Genomic DNA, 19470 nt, shown 5'->3' with positions numbered 1-19470 from the left:
GTCCCACAGAAGGTTCTACTAAGATAGAAGTGGAAGAATTTTTTGATGCTTTAGAAAAAGCAACTGACACAATGAAAAAGGAAAAGTTGGTCCTTGTTGGGAATCTAAATAGCAGAGTAGGAAATGATTGTGAGACATACAAAAATATTTTGGGAAAATTTGCAGAAAAGAGCAAAGCTAATAATAATGGCAAATACCTGTTGGATTTCAGCTCAGGACATGGACTGGTTATTATTAACACCATGTTTCAACATAAAAATGTGCACAAATTCACATGGAGAGAGGCAAGGAATAAGAAAAATCTCATTGACCATGTTATTGTTGATAGTGATGTTTTCTCTCTGGTGCAGGACACCAGAGTGTACAGAGGATTTTAAATTGGAAGTGATCACTATTTAGTCTTGACCAGGATGAAATTGAATTTCATATTGCAAAGAATATCATGTAAGAAAGTTTTAAAGCGAATACAAGTTGAGCAGCTCTCAGATGTGAACTGTAAACTAATACATAAACATTATTGAAGGAAAAATGAGAGAGTTTGAGAACAGGAACCAAACCTTGGAGATTCAGTGGCAAGCCTTCAAGAAAACCCTGATTGATTCAGCTAGAGAGGCATGTGGTGAAGTTGTCTGCAAGGATAAAAAAATTAGAACTCCATGGTGGACACAGGAAGTTAAAGAGGCAGTGAAGCAAAAGAAGAAAGCATATCAAAAGTTCTTGGCAAATAAGTCAGCTTGTGCTCTTAGAGAATATAGAGACAAATGCAAGAATGCTAAACACTGTGTAAAACTAGCTAAACAAAAGTCATGGGAGGACTTTGGCAAGAACATAGAAAATAAATATCAAGAAGGTGGCAAAATATTCTGGTGGTTGTTGAAGAAGCTTAGGAATGGAGGAAAGAGTGCTGTAAAAGGAGTTAAAGATGATAAAGGTGAAATGAAAAAAGGAGAAAAAGATATCCTTGAAGTATGGGGTAATTACTTTGAAAATTTGCTAAATGAAACAAGCAGTGATGACAGCACAGTGATATAAAAACACTGACCAGGCATGCAGTCAGGAATCCATATCCATACTTGAAGTAGAAAAAGCCATCAAAGGCTTGAAATGTGAAAAGGCAGCAGGAGTAGATGATATTTTACCAGAAATGCTGAAGTATAGTGGTATAAAAGTCTTGCAGTGGCTGCACTGCATAGTTCTGAATGCCTGGACAGAGGGACGAATTCCCGATGACTTCAGTAGATCTCTCATAGTACCCATATATAAAAAGGGAAATAAAACTGAACGTATTTCCCTATTGAGTGTTTCTGGTAAGATATATGCAAGTGTACTTGAGAAACGGTTGAGAAGAATTGTGGAAGAACAAGCTGGATTCACGCCAAATAGAGGCTCTCAGGATCAGATCTTCACTTTACGACAAATAGTTGAGAAAGCATGGGAATATACTAAAGATCTGTATTTAAGTTTTGTTGATCTGGAAAAGCCATATGGCAAGGTGCCAAGAGAGAAACTATTCAATATGCTACAATTATATGTTGTCAATGGGGCATTATATCAAGCAATACTTAGTCTTTATTTGAGTTGTTTAAGTCACAGTTAGAATTGAAGGAAGTACAGAAAGATGATTTAATGTTAAATCTGCTGTGAGACAAGTTACATTATCCCCTCTGTTATTCATTATCTATATGGATCATATTATGGAGGAAAGTGGTATTAGACATGATATCAAAATTGGAGATGTTTGATGTCAGGTCTTTGCTTTATGCGGACGATGTTATACTTATCAATAAATCCGCTACAAGTCTGCAAGATTTCCTGTCTAAATTGAATAACTGTTGTAATAGATATGATATGAAGGTCAGCAATAAAAAGAAAGATAATGAAAATAGGCAGAATCGTTGAAAATGTCAACTGCGTTGTGAACGTAGAATCTGTGGAACAAGTAAAACATTTCACCTACTTAGGCACAATTTTTAGTGAAGATCGTAATTAAATATGGAAATAGACAACAGAATTAACAAAGCTGGTATGGTAGGAAGTCAATTAAATAAATTCATATGGAATAAGAGAGAAATTAGTCAGAACACTAAATTAGCTGTATACAAGACAGTGTTCAAACCAGTTTTAACTTATGGATCTGAGAGCTGGGTCAGAAGTAAAACACTTGACCAAAGACTAGAGACCACAGATATGAGAAACCTGAGAAAGATTAGAGGTGTGAACAGATGACATCAATGGCAATATCATATTAAAAACGAGGATATTAGGAAAGAACTTGACATCGTCAGCATCCAGGAATGCATTAGCAGAGCTAATTTCAGGTGGTATGTTTATTTAAATGAATGGACGAGGAAAGATTAGCAAAACAAGTGTTCTCTGCCAGGTTGGCAGGAAAACGACCCAAAGGAAGACCAAGATATAGGTGGATTGATACGTTACAAAGTGCCTTAGATGACAGAAATATAAGATCTGATAATATTGGAGTCTTGACAAGTAACAGACTGATCTGAAGGAAAATTGTAGATAGGAAGTTAATAATGATGTAAATTTTTCATGTAGTACTGTCATATCCTGTACACCCCTTAAGGGTACATGGCAGGAATTTGATGATGATGAGTACAGAAGTTAGATGAGTATTTTCAATCAATATCAAAATTAATGCCACTTTCTTTAATATGATCCATGAAATGATGATGAATGAAAGTTGATGTGCACTTTTTTCTTATACTTGATTTTATAACCAATTATCCTCCTTTCAGTTCCAGCTGCTACTTTAAACAAAAACCAGTATGTCTTTGCATAACATTTTGTTTAATCCAATAGTTTTTTCTTTTGGTATCTTGTCATATGCCTTTTCTAGATTTAAAAAACTTAAATACAAATCCTTGTTATACTCTCATGATGTATCAGCCTGTTTATCTTAAAGCTGAAATTCAACCTTCTAACTAGGCCTGCTGATTTATGCAGCATTCTGCACATGGTTATTTGAGTATTTCTGGTTGAATATCAGAAGAAATTCAACCTTCTAACTAGGCCTGCTGATTTATGCAGTATTCTGCACATGGTTATTTGAGTTTTTCTGGTTGAATATATGAGATGCTCTAGATACTTTCCGATAACTTTACGTTTCTGATAACTTTTTGACCCTTGAAGCATTAATATATGCTACTGGTAGCATTACTCTATAATATTTTCCACCTTTGTTTTCTATCGCTGCTTGTTTCATACAATATTCATTCAAAGTTATTATCGCAGACATGTAAATATCATCAGTTTTTGTCATTTATCTCTCTTATTCTTTGTACAGTATTCCTTTCTCTGTGTCTGTTTTCAATATAAAACATATATATTTTGATTCTTGCAAAATGAAGAACGTTTTGCTAGAATCAAAATATATATGTTGTATATACCAGCTGCTTTTATAAGTAGTTCAGCTTTCTTACTTTCTATCTCTATCTCTCTCGATCACTTCCGACTTTCTTTCAGTGTGGTTTCTTTTCCTGGATTTTGTTTACCTTCTTGATTCCACTAAGCAGTTCAAATATTTCCTTCAAGCAAAACATTTCCATCTTTACCACATGTTTTTTCCTTGCTAAATCAATCAGTTTTCTCTGCTTTTAGACTCTTAGTATTGGTTTTGTTTTCAAATGCTTTGATTTCTTTCTGAATGATATTTATATTTCAGTCCAATTTGCTTCTTTTTTAAAACTGTCTTACATATTTGTTTTTTCATTGTAAAATCCCTTTTTATCCTGCTCATAATTAAATGTTGATAACCTCCTCTTTCAAATTCCCTGTATGCTCTTATATTCTGAACTAGTGTAAAGATATCACTATCAGCAATAGCATAGTTAATGAGACTTCTTGATTATCATGTCTTCTCTCTATGTGGTGTGGTGTGTATGTCTTTATGTTGGAACATGGTGTTCATAATGATTACTCCATGTCCTGAAGATAAATCCAGTGGGTACCTACCTTTATTAGTAGTATTGTTGTTTATTCCAAATTTTCTCAAAAGATTTTATGCCTGTTATTCACTCCCTGCTCTGCTAAAATAGCAGAGCAGGGAGTGAATAACAATAGGAACGAGATTTTCCGTTTGATTTTTTCCAGCTTCCATCTCTAATGACCCAAAAAACTTCTATACTTCTTCTATAGAAAATTTCTGTGGGATCATAGGCATAAATGTCTCATTTTCCAATTTCCATTCTAAAATTTGTATTATTTTACATGAAATTGCCTGCCATTTCAGAAGTTTTTCTTAATTTCTAGTGTTTCAGTGAATATAAAACAGATGAGACATTACTAAATAATTATTATTTAATAGTGTCTCACCTATTTTAGTCCTTTTCATTCAGTAACACAAATTATGATATATTCCTTAATCTTGTTTGATTTCCATTTCTTTTCCAGTGATACTTACATTGATAATATCTATCTTCAGTTCTCCCAAGGATGAGTTTATTCCACTACCTAACTTTTCCCTGTCCACTCTTCTTCTTTGATTAGAATAGCAGGTTTTGTTTAACTAGACAGCATTCTAACTTGCACAGCATTTAATCGTGTACTATTGTTTTTGTTTGTGGTTTAATATAATGTACATTAGATTAAGTCCCAAATTTCCAGCCTATCCTTATTCGTTCAGTATCTAGGTGGATACCTAAGAATGGATCAATCCACAAGAAGGTGGAGATTAGATATTTAGTCAGAAGCCTTAGGTTTTTGTATAGGGTTCCTAGTTTTCTGAATTTTACCCTTAGTGACACCTATTTATGATAACACTGATTTTTTTTAATAAAATAAAATTTGATTAGAAAAATTCTGTGTTATAAAAAAAACTTTTTGCTATAAAAGGAAAAGTATATTTAAAGAAATAAACTTTTAATCTATTATCCTTTTCTCTTCTCACCATAATGTATTTCTGTTTAAAAAATAACCTAAGTTGCTTTCGAAATAACTTCTGTCAGTTATAGTGTTCACAGTGCAGGTTTTCATCTTTGAGGTATGTTTATATTGATAAAAAACATGAATATCACCTGTCTAACTTTTGAATATGAGTTGGATATACAATAAATACAAGTGAATCCATAATGAAACCTCCAAAAAAGCAAAGACAAATATAAACATATAAAAAATATGATAAATAAAAAATAAAGAAGCAAAAGAACAATGGAATACAGAGAAATGTAAAGAAATAGAAGATCTAACAAAGACTGGGAGAATCGATAAAGCTTATAACATTATCTTTTTAAGATTTTTTTTATTTATTTAAAGAACACTATTAAAAAGCCTTTTTGCCATGTAAAATGTTAAAATATATAATTACACTAAGCTAATTCATGCTGTGAATTTTTAAAAATAAGTTTACATCAATAATAACCTAAATAACATCTGTTTACCTGCTTAAGATTAAAAAGGAGGTTGGTAGAATAAGAATATGAATTTGTCTTATTTTGTATTATAGTTTATATTATTCTTATTATTATATGACACTTCTACAAGGACTCATCATGGAGGTCACACTGCTATATGCAAAAGTCCTTCCTCTTCAAAATGATTAGAATATTGCCTCTAAAAATATTATTGATATCTTTAGAGATGGCTCTTTTTTAGAAGATGAAAATCTCCCGAAAGGGCCATCCATCTTAATTCTATTTTTCTTATTTCTTCTCTTGATTTCCTTTGATTTTCATATATTGTGCCAGATAAACATTAATCTACTCTCTCCACCTCCCTATCTTCCAGTTTTTGTGTTATATCATCACTATGTTTGTTTGTTTATATTTGTCTTCATCCCAATTTGACTGGACATTTGAGCTAATTCTGTTAATTTATTTCTAGATCATCTGCATCTTCTACCAAGAGAACTATATCATAGCAAAACACAGATGAGTCAGAATATTTCGATTAATTTTAATTCCTCTATTTCAAGAAAAGCTTCTATTTATTAGAAAAAATACTTATGCAGTTTAATGACAGAGTTAGTGTGTGATTCAGGTATATTTCAAAGTTTCTATGTGTGTTTCTTCTCTACCTAGTTTTTGCCTGTGATTCTAGAATAGCTGAGGTTTTAATGGAGACGGATGCTTTACTGAAATTTCACCATATAGCATGAAGGCCAGCAGAATCTTATTAATATATTTCGTCTTTTCAAAACCCCATCTGCTGCTCTGATTGCATATTCTCAAGTTTATGGATTATTCTGCTATTTATTGCTTTTTGTAAATGTTATATATACAGAAATTGAAAATGAACTCCTTTTTTCTTAAAAAGACTTTTATCAATAATGGTTTCTCTCCTAATAAGATTGAAAATTTCCTTTCTCTCCATCACACAACTGCTTCTGAAGATCTCTCTTCCTCCAGAGCCTTTATTTCTTTGCCTTACATCAGTTTTCTTTCACCAAAACTAGCTGAAATTCTCAAGAAATTTAACTTCAGAACTTGCTTCACTACACTCCCAAAACTTTACTCCATACTTAGTAAACCTAAAGAGAAACATCTTCCAACTCAGTTTCCAGGAGTCTACAAGATCTTATGTAATTGTGGAAAGCCAAACTGCTAAATCCATCCTTCTACATTTGGAAGAACACCGTAGAGATATTTCCTACAACAGGACTAGAGCCAGCACTCTCTCTAGCCACATTCTTTTCTCCGTTAACTCAGATGAAGGCCACCAACACATTGTGGACTGGACACAGGCTTCTAATATCCATGTGTGCTATGATGAACTTGAAAGAAAGATTGTCGAGTCCAGAGAAATTGCCTTAGATTCTTCCCATATCAATAACTCCCTAAGTTTCAATCTTTTTGACGCACACATTGCCGCTGTTCAATACTGGTGCACTTGTGATAGCATGTAGTCAACTTTTATTTGGAACTCAAGCTCGCATTACTGCTTTCAAAATGTACTACTGGGTTTTTTTTTTTTTTTTTTTGGGGGGGGGGGGGGGGCTAGTACTGTTAATGCAATTTTTAAGTCTCTGTTATTTTTTGTATGTTTCTTTGATTGTGATACCCGAAGAAGTTGATCCATTCAACGAAACTAGTAAACTAGTAGTATCTTTTTAAATAAACCATGTCATCGTTTTATCTCTCGGTATCAGTCATTTAAAATAATTTATAATATTTTCTACCGAGTAAAAATGAATAATCACAATATATATATATATATATATATATATGTTAAAGATACCAAGAAATTTTATAAACTTGGTTTTAATACTTTTTTCCCAAGTACACTATGTTTGCACCTGAAGTATTTTCAGATCTATGGCAACTCGTGGTAAAAGTGGCATATATTGTAGTATGCTGCTGATAATAAATTGGCCTATAGTTTTGGACAAATTTTCTTTTCTCTTTTTTTATAGATGATTGTTATTTAATCAAATCTCGTATTAAAGGACTGAATTTCATGTGTCATTCTTTTTCTGATTGATTGTATATTGAATTTTTTTATAGTAGCATCTCTTTTTATTTCTCTGAATTTAAGTCTCATTTCTTTTGGAAGTTTATTTGGTGAATGGGAAATTATTAATTTGATTTACGTCTTTTTTCCTCTTTCCTCTCTGCTTTTATTGAAAGGTTCTCTTTCACATTTCATATTTGCTTTTTTAATTTCCAGATTTATGGCATTGAACTTCTGTTTAATTGGTTTATTTCTTTTCCAATTTTTATTCATTAGATTGCAACATTCTGGGATTGAGCACTTCCTATATTAACATTATTTAACACTTACATCATATTTTTTATAACGGTCTTTCCATTGGGACTTCTCCATGTCCATTTACAATGTCTCTTTTTTATTATTAATATTAAAGAATGCATTCATAATAAAGTCTGTTCTCTTCAATAAATGGCAGCAGTTTTATTCCTCTGATTCCAATTCCCATTGAATTTAGATTATTATTGTTTTCTCCTCTTTTTACATTTAAGTCACTCATGATAATTATATAAAATTCTTTACTGTAATTTAAAGAACCTTTTGGTCTTTCATCAAACTTCTCAACATCTGAATGATTTGAAGTTTGACTATAAACTTGTAAAATTTTTATTTCATATCATTTGTTTATAGATATTACTATTTCTGCTATTCTATTCCAGTTGATATTTTATTAATATCTGGTATTCTAAAAATAAATTAATTAAAAATAATTTGAGCATCTTGCAGTGTTTTTAATGTATTTTGCTTATTACTATGACCATTTTTTTAGCATAAAGCATGCATCGATCAATATTTTGTGATTAATTTTTGCATAAATTTAACATCTCTTGAATTTTATCGTTATTTATGTGCTTCCTCTTACCTTGTATTTGTTGTTTTTCTTTTTGTTAGACGAATAGCTTATCAAGAAGCAACACAAACTTTTGGTGTGATCACTGTAAGACAGGATATTCAAGACAGTAATGGATTAACACCAACAAGACCAAGTGCAAGTACTCAAGCTCAGAATGTTACTCATAGGTATGTCTTTATTTTGTACATACAATAAAAGTATTTAATAATTATAATAGTTTCGGGACAAGGAATTCTGCTTCTTATATCTTCTCACTTGCAAAAGTATATGAAAGTTGTTAAGAATATCAGTATCATAGGTAAATTATACTTCAGGTATCCAAAAAATAATGATACAACTTTTGTGCATGATAATTAATTCAGAAAATGTATACAAAATAAAGGAATAAATTTGATGTCCCACACAATGAAAATCCTAGAAAGGGTTCTTGATGGAAGATTGAGGAAGGAGGTGGAGATTGCGAAGGAATAATTTGGCTTCATGCCTGGTAGATCAACAACAGATGCCATCTTTGTGTTACGGCAGATGATGGAAAAGTTTCGAGAGAAACAACGGGAGCTACGTCTGGCTTTAATTGATCTGGAGAAAGCATACGATAGAGTGCCAAGACAGGAAGTCTGAGGGAGAAGAAGGTTCCGGAGAAATATGTCAGGTTGGTGCGGGAGATGTACAGAAATGTGAAGACAAGTGTTCGGACCTGTCTGGGATAGACAGAAAGTTTTCAAGTAACAGTTGGCTTGCATCAAGGGTCAGCATTAAGTCCGTTTCTGTTTAATATTGTGATGGAGGTGGTGACGGAGGAGGTGAGAGAAGATGCGCCTTGGACAATGTTGTATGCAGATGACATGTTGCTGTGTGCAGATTCAAGAGAAGAAGCGGGAACTAAACTGGAAAGATGGAGAAAAGTACTGGAAGAGAGAGGTATGAGACTGAGCAGAAGTAAGACAGAGTATATGTGTTGCACAGTGGGTGACGGCAAGGAGACAGATCTGGAGCTGGAAGGAAATATTATCAGGAAGGTGAGGGACTTTAGATACTTAGGTTGAACAGTGGAAGAAGATGGAGGAGCTGAGAAGGAAGTGGGATGCAGGATACAAGTGGCTTGGAGGAACTGGAGGGAGATGGCTGGAGTGTTATGCGATAAGAGGGTGCCAGTCAATCTGAAAGGCAAAATCTATAGGACAGTAGTGAGGGCAGCTATGATGTATGCTACAGAAACTGTGGCCCTGAGGAAAATAACATCAGCAGGATGGAAGTAGCAGAGATGAGAATGCTTAGGTGGATGTGCAGTGTGACTAGAAAGGATCGTCTGAGAAATGACTATGTGAGGGGAACAGTGAAAGTTACGAACTTAGGAGCGAAGATACAGGAGGCAAAGTCGAGATGGTTTGGTCATGTGATGAGGAGGAGGACGAATATGTGGGAAGAAGGGTCATGCAGATGAATGTGCAAGGAAGGAGGAAGCATGGGCGGCCAAAGAAGAGATGGAGAGAGCTGGTAGAAGAGGACTTGAGGATGAGAACTTGTATGTGGCGACAGCCCAAGACAGGAGAATGTGGAGGAGACTCATCATCAACAGTGATCCCACTTAAGTGGGAGAATCTGCAGAAGAAGAAGAAGTATACAAAATAAAATATAACCGAAAGACAGGGCTTTGTTGCCATGTTATATACACTTGAAACAATAAAAAATTTAGCATGAGTGCAGTTTGTATCATGTGATATTCAAACCTATAGTCTAACCCATCTTCCTCTCTCTCTCTCTCTCTCTCTCTCTCTCTCTCTATGCTCTTGCATATTAGATATGTTGCACAGCAACATTTCCTTTATAGTATGTAAACCTGCTATAAATCTTGAAAAATTGACATATGGGAATCTAGATGGTTAAATTTCAGATCCAACCTCCCATACAAGAGAATGCCAAACCTAGAACAGAGGAGGTTCTGGGTTTGGCATTGATTTGTTCTGGCTCAAACTTTCCTTTCCACTTTGTTGCATTCATTTGCTGTCTTTTTTGCTCTCCAAATGTTAATTACCTTGTTTTATCTCTCTGTTGCTTAACTTTATGTAATCCAAACATTACAGCTCATGTTGTTCGACCATTTTATATTGTGGTTTAAGCCAATACGAATACAATTTAGTCAGCTGAATCCCAAATTGCCAGCCTATTAATGGCAAAATATTCTGGAGGATGTTAAAAAAAGTTTAGAAATGAAGGAAAAAGTACTGTAAAATTAATCAGAAATGATGAAGTTGACATGAAAACTGAAGATAAAGATATTCTAGATGTCTGGAATAATTACTTTGAAATACTGCTAAATGAAACAAGCAGTGTCAGCATGATGGTAGAAAACTCCCAACAGTCAGGTATCCATACTTGAAGTACAGAAAGTCATCAAAAACCTGAAATATGGAAAGGCAGCTGGAGTAGATGAAATTCAGCCAGAAATGTTCAAATATGGAGATATAAAAGTTTTAAAATGGATGCATTGCATAATTCAGAAGGCCTGGTCAGAGGGTTGAATTCCAGATGATTGGAGCAGAGCGCTCGTAGTACCATCTATAAAAAGGGAAATGAAACTGACTGTGAGAATTACAGGGATATTTCTCTACTGCAATGCAAGTATACTTGAAAAATGGCTAAGAAAAACTGTGAAAGGGAAAATTGCTGAAGAATAAGCCTGGATTCAATCTAAATATAGGTTGTCAGGATAAAATTTTAACTTGAAGACAGATAGTTGAGAAATTATGGACATATAACAAGGATCTGTATTTAAGTTTTGTAGTTCTGGAAAGTGAAATCTATGGGTATAATCTGGAAGAGAGAGGCTCAAGATCGAAATCATTGGAGGCATCTTTGTGACCTGCACTCATGGAGAAATCCTGGGTGAAACACAGGTCCATCAAGGTAATCAAGATCTGGAAAAGGCATATGACAAGGTGCCAAGAGGAAAGATGTTCAAATGCTCCAGTTATGTGGTATAAATGGGACATTATATCAAGCAATACATAGTCTCTATTTAAGCTGTAAGTCAGCGGTTAGAATTGAAAAAGATGCAGGAAGATGGTTTGAGGTAAAATCAGGTGTGCAACAATGGTGCACATTATACTGTTATTCGTTATCTATATGGATCACATTACGAACGAAAATGGTATTAAACTTGATATCAGAATTGGAGATGTTAATGTCAGCTCTTTGCTTTATGCTTAAGAGATACCTTATTCTTAAGAAATCTTAAGAGAGTTTTTGCTCTCTTAGGGTTTCTGCCTGGTACTTGAAGAGAATCAACCAGTTCAAAACAGCTGTCAGGTCAGTGAAACCTTATCAAAATGGACTAATAAAAAGGCAAATATATAGGCGCTTGGGTGTCACCTATGCCTTTTAAGTAGTCTGCACTAAAGCACTCATGAATGACAGGGAGTGTATTCTTGTAAGCTCTCTGGTCAACTTACTTTATGAAACGTTCATAGTTTCTACATTCTGCTTTGAAATAATGTTGGATCTAATATCCACTTTGCTTATATAATTTTGCATTGCCGAACTGAAGCCTTTTGGCTCTTTATTTTAGTAATTACTTTTATTCACCCCTACCAAGAGTTCGCTTACAAAAAATACAATTCACTGACATGTCATGTTCCTTAGTACCGAACGAGAGTTTTTGCTCTCTTAGGGTTTCTGCCTGGTCTCTGAAGAGAACCAACCAGTTCGAAATAGCTTTCAGGCCAGTGAAACCTTATCAACAACCATCCAAAACAAATAGGTTATCGTTTATAGTCATCAAATTCCTGGCATGTTTCCTCCAGGGGTGTATAGGATATTATGATAGTACTATCATACATGAAAAACTTATCTCATTACTAACTTCCTATCAGCAATTTTCCTTCAAATCAACATTATCAGATCTTATAATTCTGTCTTCTAAGGCACTTTTTACTGTATCAATCCACCCATATCTTGGTATTCTTCTGGATCTTTTTCCTGGCAAACTGGCAGAGAAAAATAGATGTTATAAAATAGATGCTTGTTCAGTACCTGTGTCTTTCAAGTAGTCTGCACCAAGACAACTCGTGAATGCCAGGGAGCGTATTCCCATAATCTCTCTGGTCAATTTACTTTAGAAAACTTTCATAGTTTCTACATTCGGCTTTGAAATAATGCTGGATATAATATCCACTTTGCTTATATAACTTAACAGGTAGCAAAAAAAAAAAACTAATGATAAAAAAATGGATTAAATTATCAATTTTAAAGAGCTGAAAATAAAAAATAAAGGAACAAAAAAATCCTGTTATAAACACAGCAAGCCAGCAACATAACAGTGTACTGGCCTTTTGTTTAAATCATCATCAGTGTAAGGCACAGATAACTAGCTAAGCTTGCCACATGATGTTTTTAGAGAAATGCATTTAAGTATTGACTGGGTCATTCACAAGCCTACAATGTCCCCTCACCTTTATGTTTTGATTCTTACTACTTGGTTATTGTTTATTTAATTTATTACTTGCAAAACAAGACAAATCAATCACAGGAAAACATACAGTTGCCAGACATGTAATACACTTGCCTTACAGCCTTAGCTATGGCAAAGTTATACTGTGATCCTGAACAAACTCCTTGGTCATTCCTTCTATGATGTGTAATTTTTTTTAATTTTTTTTTTTTATTATACTATAATGTTAATCTTCCATTTTGGTACAGGACTGGATTAGAGCTGAGGTGGTATGCAATTAGGAGGTGTTGAAGATGAATTGATAACTGAGGGTAGAAACACTTATCATTTTTCCTTAAAATTTTTCTTTATTTCTATAAAGGAAATTGTTTTTTAAATATCACAACTGCTAACAATCTATTATTGATCGTGTTATATTGCAGGCAGTTTTATCCGTTTATTAAATCACATATACATAATGAATCTCATTAATGATTCTAAACTGAAATTAATTAAAATTCTAAATTCTAAGACCAAGCTCTGCTAATGCAATCCAGGAATGCATTAGCAGAGCTAATCTCACGTGGTATGGTCACTTAAACAGAATGGGCGAAGAAAGATTAGCAAAACAAGTGTTCTCTGCCAGGAGAACACTTGTTTTGGCAGCAAAACGACCCAGAGGAAGACCAAGATATAGGTGGATTGATACGGCACAAAGTGCCTTAGACGATAGAAATATAAGATCTGATAATGTTGGAGTCTTGGCAGGTAACAAACTGATTTGGAGGAAAATTGTAGATAGGAAGGTAGTAATGATGTAATTTTTTTCATGTAGTACTATCGTATCCTGTACACCCCTTGAGGGTAAATGCAGGAATTTGATGATGATGAATTCTACAACCTGCAACTCTTCAAGAAAAATGTCAGTAAATTTGTATCTTAATCTTTACCTGCACCTTACACGCGACATTTGATGTGCTTATAGGTCCTTTGACCTCCCATGTATGGGATCAGTGTATATATATATATAATATATATGATTTTTTGTTACCTGGTGTAAGCTCCATCATCATTTTCTCTTAGCCCTCATGATTCTTATAATGTGCTAACCTTTCATGGATGGGGTTGACATCAAAAAAAAAAAAAAAAAAATGTAAACTGCATACGATTGCATAAAGCATATGCATTTATATTTTGCTGGTAAAACTAGTATTTCATCAACAGTATCAATATAACATGTTCACAGAGTAATATGTAAACTGTTTTAGTTCCAGCATGACCTCTGTTCTAAAATTAGGAAATAATGCTGTTGTGGGGAGCAGCAGCAGTGGAGAACAGTATGGACAAGAAGTAGAAGTGCACAACCTTCTTATTGTTGATCAGCATACATTTGAAGGTAAGGAAAATTTATATGTTACTTATTATAAATTCCTTTCAATATTTGAAATGAATTTTCTGCATAGCCTTGTAGGAAAATGGAATAAACCTCATTAGGCTATCTTCTTTATTGTTGTACATTCCTTTTCATGCATTCTGTACCATTGAAGTAGTTGCAGAAATGTCATAAAGTTTATTAAAGTGAGAAAATTGGCATCTCAGATTTTTCTTAGAATTTGAGCAATTTTAATTTTGGTATAAATCAACAGCTTTTAGCATGTATGCAAAATGATATTAAATTATATCTTACAGTATTGTATGAAACCTCTAGTGTGTTTGATATAGGTGTAGATCATAAAATCACTATTGGAAATGGACAGATTGTGGATGATGTGGTCTTTTCTTTCCATAAGAAAAGATTGTGGATTATAACACATTGCTCATCTCTCTCTGGTTACAGATATGTTCATTATATAATATCATACATAAGTACATTTATTTATATGTCTATATTTTGAAACATATGTACATTCTCTGAACTTAGAGGTATTTCCTAGATAATATTAAAAATCACTAGTAACTGATAAACGTTGTTAGATACTTTCAAAGGAGGCATCAAAAGTGCAGCAAGAAAAGCACCTCTTCATGTACAGGACTGTTAACAATTATGTACAGTCATTTTTATGTGGGTAATGCAATATAATATATTTGAGAAAGACAGCTGTGTAAGTCACTCTCATACCATAGTATCCTAAATAAATGTTCACAAAATTGGAACAATATTTCTGTAAGAAAAATTGAGATTATACATGGATTGTTGGCAGTGGCTGCAGGAAGCATGCAACAATAATCCAGTACTGTATTTAATGATCATACAGTTTTAGTTAACCAGGCCTAGATGGTATTTGAGATAATCATTGGGCAGTGAGGACAACCATCCAAAAAAAGGCCTTATTACTGACTTTTTGATAACTAAACCAGCTGAAGTATGCAATGAGAATTATACTAATGATGTCCAAGAGATTTCAAGTGATGACGACGTCCAGCCACTCATAAATAAAGAACATGTACGAAATTTTAGTTTTTAAGACAGTGATGACAATTAAAATATGCACTTTATTTTATTTTACCTGAAATATTTATGCATTATGTGCAATGAAGTTTACATACAATTTGTAATTTTTATAATTTTATGCTATGTATTTGTTTCATAGTTGTTTTCTTAACTAACATGAATTACCTGAATTAAATAAAAATATTTTTTTGTTGGATATGTCATTGTTCATTATGTAATCTAAAAAAAAAAAGATTTCGGAACATAACCCTACTTTTTCTATGTGATCTGAGTCTTGCATAACGCGATTTATATAATTCGGCATTTCTATGGAACCTAACATCTGCGTTATACGAGTGTTACCTGTATATCTGTATATGTTGTGTATATATATATATATATATATATATATGTATCAGTTATATATGACACGCAGAGTCAAGGAGGACTATTTCCACTAAAGATACCAAGCAATTTTATAAACTTGGTTTTAATCCTTTTTCCCAAGTAAGCAAACAAACAGGTAAGTCAAGTTTACGCCCTGTTTTTTCAGGTCTGAGGCAACTCGTGGTAAAGGTGCAGTAAGCTCTGAGATGCCTGACTCCCACTGATGAGACCTCAATAAAGGTCAAAACCAGTCTTGGTGGTGGCCCTTCCCTTAATGCATAGCATCATCATTACCGCAAGGAGATGTGCTTTGCATTATGGGAGATACTAAGGAAAGTGATCAGAGCTTACTCCACCTTTATCACAAGTTGCCTCAGACCTGAAAATACTTAAGGCACAAACTTGACTTACCTGTTTGTTTGGTTACTTGGAAAAAAGGATTAAAACCAAGTTTATAAAATTGCTTGGTATCTTTAAGGTATAGTATACCCAAGGTAAAAAACTTCCTACATCTTTTTCTCATCCTGAGATTTTTATTTAATGAGGACTATTTCCCATAAACCAGAATAAATAGTAGTTCATTATACTTGTTAAACTTAGGCTGATATAATAATGCTTCATCTCTCTCTCTCTTTTTATAGTATTATAAGAAATCTGTTCATAAACAAAACTTTGGATTTCTTCCAAAGTATTCTGTTTAGAGGATATAATAGCATGTTCTCTAAGGCAAGATTTCTCAGGATTTAAAAGCAAGATCTGTGTACTTTGTCTTGACCCTTATGATATAATGATCAGTTTAGATATAGTTTTCCAATTAACCAGCATACCTTTAGAGACAACTATGGATTTACTCAAACAAGAACAAGATATTCCCTCCAACATGTCCAACTCTTTGATTTTATCATTTGTTGTGGCAATTTTACTTGTTAAGTTAAATTAAAGATGCCAAGAAATTATATTCTTTGTTTTATCCTTTATCCAAGTGTAAGCAAACAAAGTTTTTGCATGAACTCACTTTACGACTGGGCTCAGTGAAGTGAGTTCATGTGCAAATTTTGTTTGCTTACACTTGGCTAAAAGATGAAACCAAGAATATAATTTCTTGGCATCTTTAATATATAGTATAACCAAGTGGATAAACTTTCAACATCTAACTCTAATCAAGAGTATTTCAGTGATAAGGTATGACACTTTTTGGCTACTTGTATATGGAAATATGACTTCTGCATTACTTCAACCTTCATATTACTTTGAAATTGAGTTTTAGTTTTGGCTTTTGGATTCAAGATGGCAGAAGATAAATATCGACATGATGGTTGTTGTTGCGAAGAATGTTTTGATTTCAGTGGTGATTAGTGAGTTTTAGATTTTGTGAATCTTCTTTGACAGCGGAATACAAGGTAAGACTTTGACTTTTGATGCAATTTTCCGGTCCTTGCCCGTTCTCTTCGCCATTATAAATATTTCTCAGGTAAGTATATTTGAATACTTTTAAACATGAACATTTTAAGTCCCGATGACTTTGTCCACTCTCTGGATAAGAAGCTGGCACTTGACCTCCTCAAAAAACTGTTGAAGAAATTTGAGGTAGAGTGGTCAGGGTTTCTAACCTATATTCAGCGACAGATGACTCCACAGAAGGGGGACAACTCAACACCAGTGGAAGAAGAGAAGATGAACCCGATAATCTCTGCTCCCACACCAAAAGACGAGACAGAAACCCATGCTCGAAAAAAGCGTAAAAAAGAACGATGGACACCCCTCAAGCCTATTATGCAAAACCACCAAATTGCCTATTCATGGGCAAAAAACATAGATGATGGAGTTAAAATCCAGTCTGCCACAGTAGGCGACTACAGACACTTCACAAAAACCATGGATGAGTTAGATATTAAATATCATACTTACTCACTGAAGTCGGAGAAAAACCTAGAAGTTGTACTCAGGGGAGTAACAGAAAACATCTGCACAAATGAAATAACTGAAGACCTCTGCCTCCACAATCTCCCACTTGTCAAGGTCAGCAGAATGTTACGGGCCGACAATAGTCCAATGCCCCTAGTACTCGTAGAGATACCCAACACACACAAGAACATATACAACATAACAACGATCTGTGGTCTGAAAATCACAACTGAACCACTAAGGAAAAGAGCCTCGTCTGGCCAGTGCCACAGATGTCAAAAGTACATCTGTGGCACTGGCCGGACATGCACAGAAACTCTGCAGAGCAGACTACAAATGCCTCAAATGTGGGCAAAACCCAGGACCTCACCTGCCAAATGCACGAACTGCGGGGGCCCCCACCCGGCAAACTACAGAGGCTGCAGTCACTACCCTAAGAATAAAACAGACAACAAAAGGAAATAGATCTCTCAACCCTGCCCACAGGCACTGGAGTCGATGGCTCCCCAGTTGCCTGACACCCAACAAAAGGCAACAAAGTACCAGCTCTCACAAATGGAAAATACCAACAGTCTGGAAAGCCATCATCGAAACAGGACATACGGCGAAGTAGCCCGCCCACCCAAAGATGTCCAGCAGGACCATATTCTTCCAAACATGACAACAGTCATCACAGCCTCATTGGCAAACATGCTTCAAGACTTCAGTAAGTCAAACCCTTCACCAAACTCCACAAAAAGATTTCTAAAAGAAACTCAAACCATCTTATCAATGCTTGTTAATGAACAAAACTAGATTACTCCCAGACTCACTACAGATCGCCGCTTGGAACGCCAGTGGCCTAAAAAACAAGACACTGGAGCTTCAAGAATTCTCTCACAGATACAACCCTGACATCATCCTAATTAATGAAACTCATCTAAGACCTGCAGACAATCCAAAACTGAGAGGCTACACACTGTATAGAAATGACCGACTGGACTACAGAGGCGGTGATACAGCCATATTTATCAGGAACTGCATCAGACACAACCTCCAACCTACTAGAACTTACCGGTGTCGAAGTCCACACAAACTCAATTGGAAGACTTAAAATCTACGCTGCCTACAACTCCCCTGCTAAGACCCTGCTATTTTCTGACTTGGATGCTGTACTGGGCATAAATGAATCCATCATCGTCGCTGGGGACTTAAACTCCAAACATCCCTCCTGGAACAGCAGAACTACAAATAAAAATGGCCGTATCCTCTTCAGCTACACAGGATTAAACAACGCTGTTGTAACAGGACCCACCAAACCAACCCACCACAGCCGACATCCTAGACATCGCCATCCTACACAACATCAAATACCAGTACAGCATTCAAGCACTGAACGAATTATCATCAGACCACAACCCAATCCTACTTCACTTAGGGAACAAAGACGACCAGTCACCTCACCCCAAAACCTCCATTGTCTGGGAGAAACTTAGGAAAGTGCTACCAGAACACATTGGTCTGGTTCCCCATATAAAAGCTAAGGAAGAAATAGACACAGCAATAAAGAACCTCACCAATCAAATCAATAAAGCCATAACAACAGCCACAGTATCCACGATTACCCACAAACAAAACCGTCTCCCGGAAGAAATCATGGACTTAATAAGTGAAAAAAAAACAGACAAAGAAAAAGATACCACAACATTCGTGCTCCCCAGGACAAAACAGCCCTCAACAGATTAAACAAATCTGTCCAAGAAGCTCTCCAGAACCACAGGAATCAACAATGGGACAACAAGCTCACCTCCATCTCTACAGCAGATCATTCCATATGGAAATTCCTAAACAACCTCAGGAACAAATGCAGATCCCTCCCCCTTCCAAGCAGAACAGCACCTTACCTTGCATACACAGATGGTGACAAAGCCGAAGCCATAGCAAGAAACCTAGAGAAACAGTGCAGTCCTGCATATGAGAACCTAAACATCAGCCATGTATACAAGATCCATCGTAAAGTCAGGTTCACGGTAAATTTGTCCCAAT

The 19470-nt window shown here is 34.9% G+C and overlaps 1 protein-coding gene across 1 annotated transcript in view; it reads left to right on the top strand.

Annotated features, from left to right (window-relative positions):
* pic (DNA damage-binding protein pic) overlaps window positions 1–19470 on the top strand; it is a 359026-nt gene that overhangs the window by 223396 nt on the left and 116160 nt on the right. Inside the window, exons 16-17 of the mRNA XM_090394454.1 lie at window positions 8332–8460; window positions 13991–14118. Of these exons, the coding sequence (XP_090250580.1) occupies window positions 8332–8460; window positions 13991–14118 (257 nt within the window). The remainder of the gene's footprint in view (window positions 1–8331; window positions 8461–13990; window positions 14119–19470) is intronic.

Source organism: Typopeltis vanoorti, chromosome 6 (assembly GCF_054136105.1).
Source record: "Typopeltis vanoorti isolate ZY-2024b chromosome 6, IOZ_Tvanoo_1.0, whole genome shotgun sequence".
Classification (NCBI taxonomy): Eukaryota; Metazoa; Arthropoda; class Arachnida; order Uropygi; family Thelyphonidae; genus Typopeltis; species Typopeltis vanoorti.
Note: the sequence above shows the minus strand (reverse complement) of the source record. Positions and strands in the feature narration are given on the sequence as shown.